Source organism: Gekko japonicus, unplaced genomic scaffold (genome assembly GCF_001447785.1).
Source record: "Gekko japonicus isolate JY-2015 unplaced genomic scaffold, Gekko_japonicus_V1.1 scaffold4691, whole genome shotgun sequence".
In the NCBI taxonomy this organism is placed as follows: domain Eukaryota; kingdom Metazoa; phylum Chordata; class Lepidosauria; order Squamata; family Gekkonidae; genus Gekko; species Gekko japonicus.
The window spans coordinates 21963-23900 of NW_015160972.1; the positions used below are offsets into that span (position 1 = coordinate 21963).

General features: G+C 48.6%; 1 protein-coding gene across 1 annotated transcript in view; it reads right to left on the reverse strand.

The window, feature by feature from the left end:
- Positions 1 to 1938, reverse strand: part of GARS (glycyl-tRNA synthetase) — a gene marked incomplete at its 3' end in the record, with an annotated part of 29003 nt that overhangs the window by 20820 nt on the left and 6245 nt on the right. The window contains exon 2 of the mRNA XM_015425489.1: positions 1345 to 1446. Coding sequence (XP_015280975.1) covers positions 1345 to 1446 — 102 coding nt within the window. The remainder of the gene's footprint in view (positions 1 to 1344; positions 1447 to 1938) is intronic.

Genomic DNA, 1938 nt, shown 5'->3' on the forward strand with positions numbered 1-1938 from the left:
CTGATAGGGAAGAGGGTTTCCTTCACCCTTTCGGTGTAGTTTGGTGCAGTGCTTAAAGCCAGCCAGTAGGTATCAGCTAGACCCCACAGAAGAGGAGGAGCACAACCGGCATGACCTTTGTCTCATCAGGATTCAGTTTCAGCTGGTCGAACCCGAACCACTCAACCACAACGGCAAGGTATTGACTCAGATCCCTACAGCATCAGTAGGCAATTTGGGTAAAGGGATATAGAGCAGACAGTCTACTCGAAATCCATGAATGATTCTCCTAAGGGCTTTACGTATAGACTAAATAACATGGACTGAACAGATTGAGCCCTGAGGAACCCCGTGAGACCGGGTCTGTACTGATGAAAGGTAGTGTCTGACAGCAACCCTCTGGGACTTGCCCATTAGGAACAACCAAAACCAGTCCAAGGCAGAATCCATTTTGTCCCCACTTCTACCTCCAGACGACTCAATAAGATTGCATGGCCCACGATGCTGAATGCTGCTGCTGACAGATTAAGACTAGCAAAGAGTCACAGGGCCCTTGTCCACATTCAAATGGAGATCACTTAAGAAAATCAGAAGAGTTCCGCTGGATCAGACCAGTGGTTCATCTAGTCCAGCATCCTGTCTCACAGAGTGGCCAAGCAGTTCCTCTGGAGGGCCAACAGCAGGGCAGAGAGGCTAAGGCCTTCCCCTGAGAAGAACATCAGAAGAGCCTAGCTGGATCAGACCAGTGGTCCGTCGTGTCCCACACAGTGGCCAACTAGTTCCTCTGGAGGAGGACAGACTTGACTAAAGCCACGAGCCACCAGCACTGTCTCTCTCCCACAGCCCAGTCTGGAGCTGGACTGAAAGAGGGCAAGGGCAAAGAAGCCATCCAAGAAGTCCTGCCTTTGTTCTGCCACAACGCTCTCTGTCATCTTCCCAAGGAAAGGCAGAGTACTAGGTCGTAATCGGCCACATTGAGAGCCAGTTTGGTGTAGTGGTTAAGTGCGCGGACTCTAATCTGGGAGAACCAGTTTGATTCCCCACTCCTCCACTTGCACCTGCTGATGTGACCTTGGATCAGTCACAAGCTCTGGCACAGCTGTTCCTGAAAGAGCAGTTTGTGGGAAAGGAGTTTGTAAGCCGCTCTGAGACTCCAAGTGAAGGGCGGGGTATAAATCCAATCTCTTCTTCTTCTTCTCTTCACATCATATTTCTCCAGCCAGGGTTTTTTTTAAGTAGTGGATGGAAGACCACAGAAAAAGTGTGAAAAAGAAAGCCGTTCCCAATGGAACAAAGCAATATCCAATGACTGTGGCGTCAAAGAAAAAGCCGAGAAGCAGTGAAGGGTTAAATTCAGAGACTCACCTTTGCTTCTAGGATTCTCTTCCGAGTCTTCAATTCGGCAACTGCTTTGTCTACATCCACCTGGGGAGCCTTCTCTTCCTTCAGCTTCCGGACAAGTTCTCCCTAGAGAGACAGCAAAATTAGTTCAGATACAGATTTAGTTCTCGGAGGAGGAAAGTTAAACATGTGGAAAAGAAAACTAGGAGAAAGCACGCCATACCCCTGCCATCTTGAAATTTTTGACAGAGCCACAATGTGAAGCAAGGGCACTGGTGGGACCTCCTGATGGCACCTGGAATTTTTGGCCACTGTGTGACACGGAGTGTTGAACTGGATGGGCCATTGGCCTGATCCAACATTGGCTTCTCTCATGTTCTTAATACATCCTAAGGATTACACCAATTTAAAAAGACTGTCAGGTCGAATCTGCATTTGCATTTTTAAATTAGTTTCATGCTGCTGTGACGCCGTCTTTCTCTATGCTTGTTCGAATGTTGTTTGGAGAAGATTCTTTTAAAGCCGTGCAGAGGTGCAATGACAGTGGAGCCACCCCAAAGGACGATAAACATATGTGGAGGTTAGGGCTGCCAAATCCCCCCGGGGGGCGGATTTCCC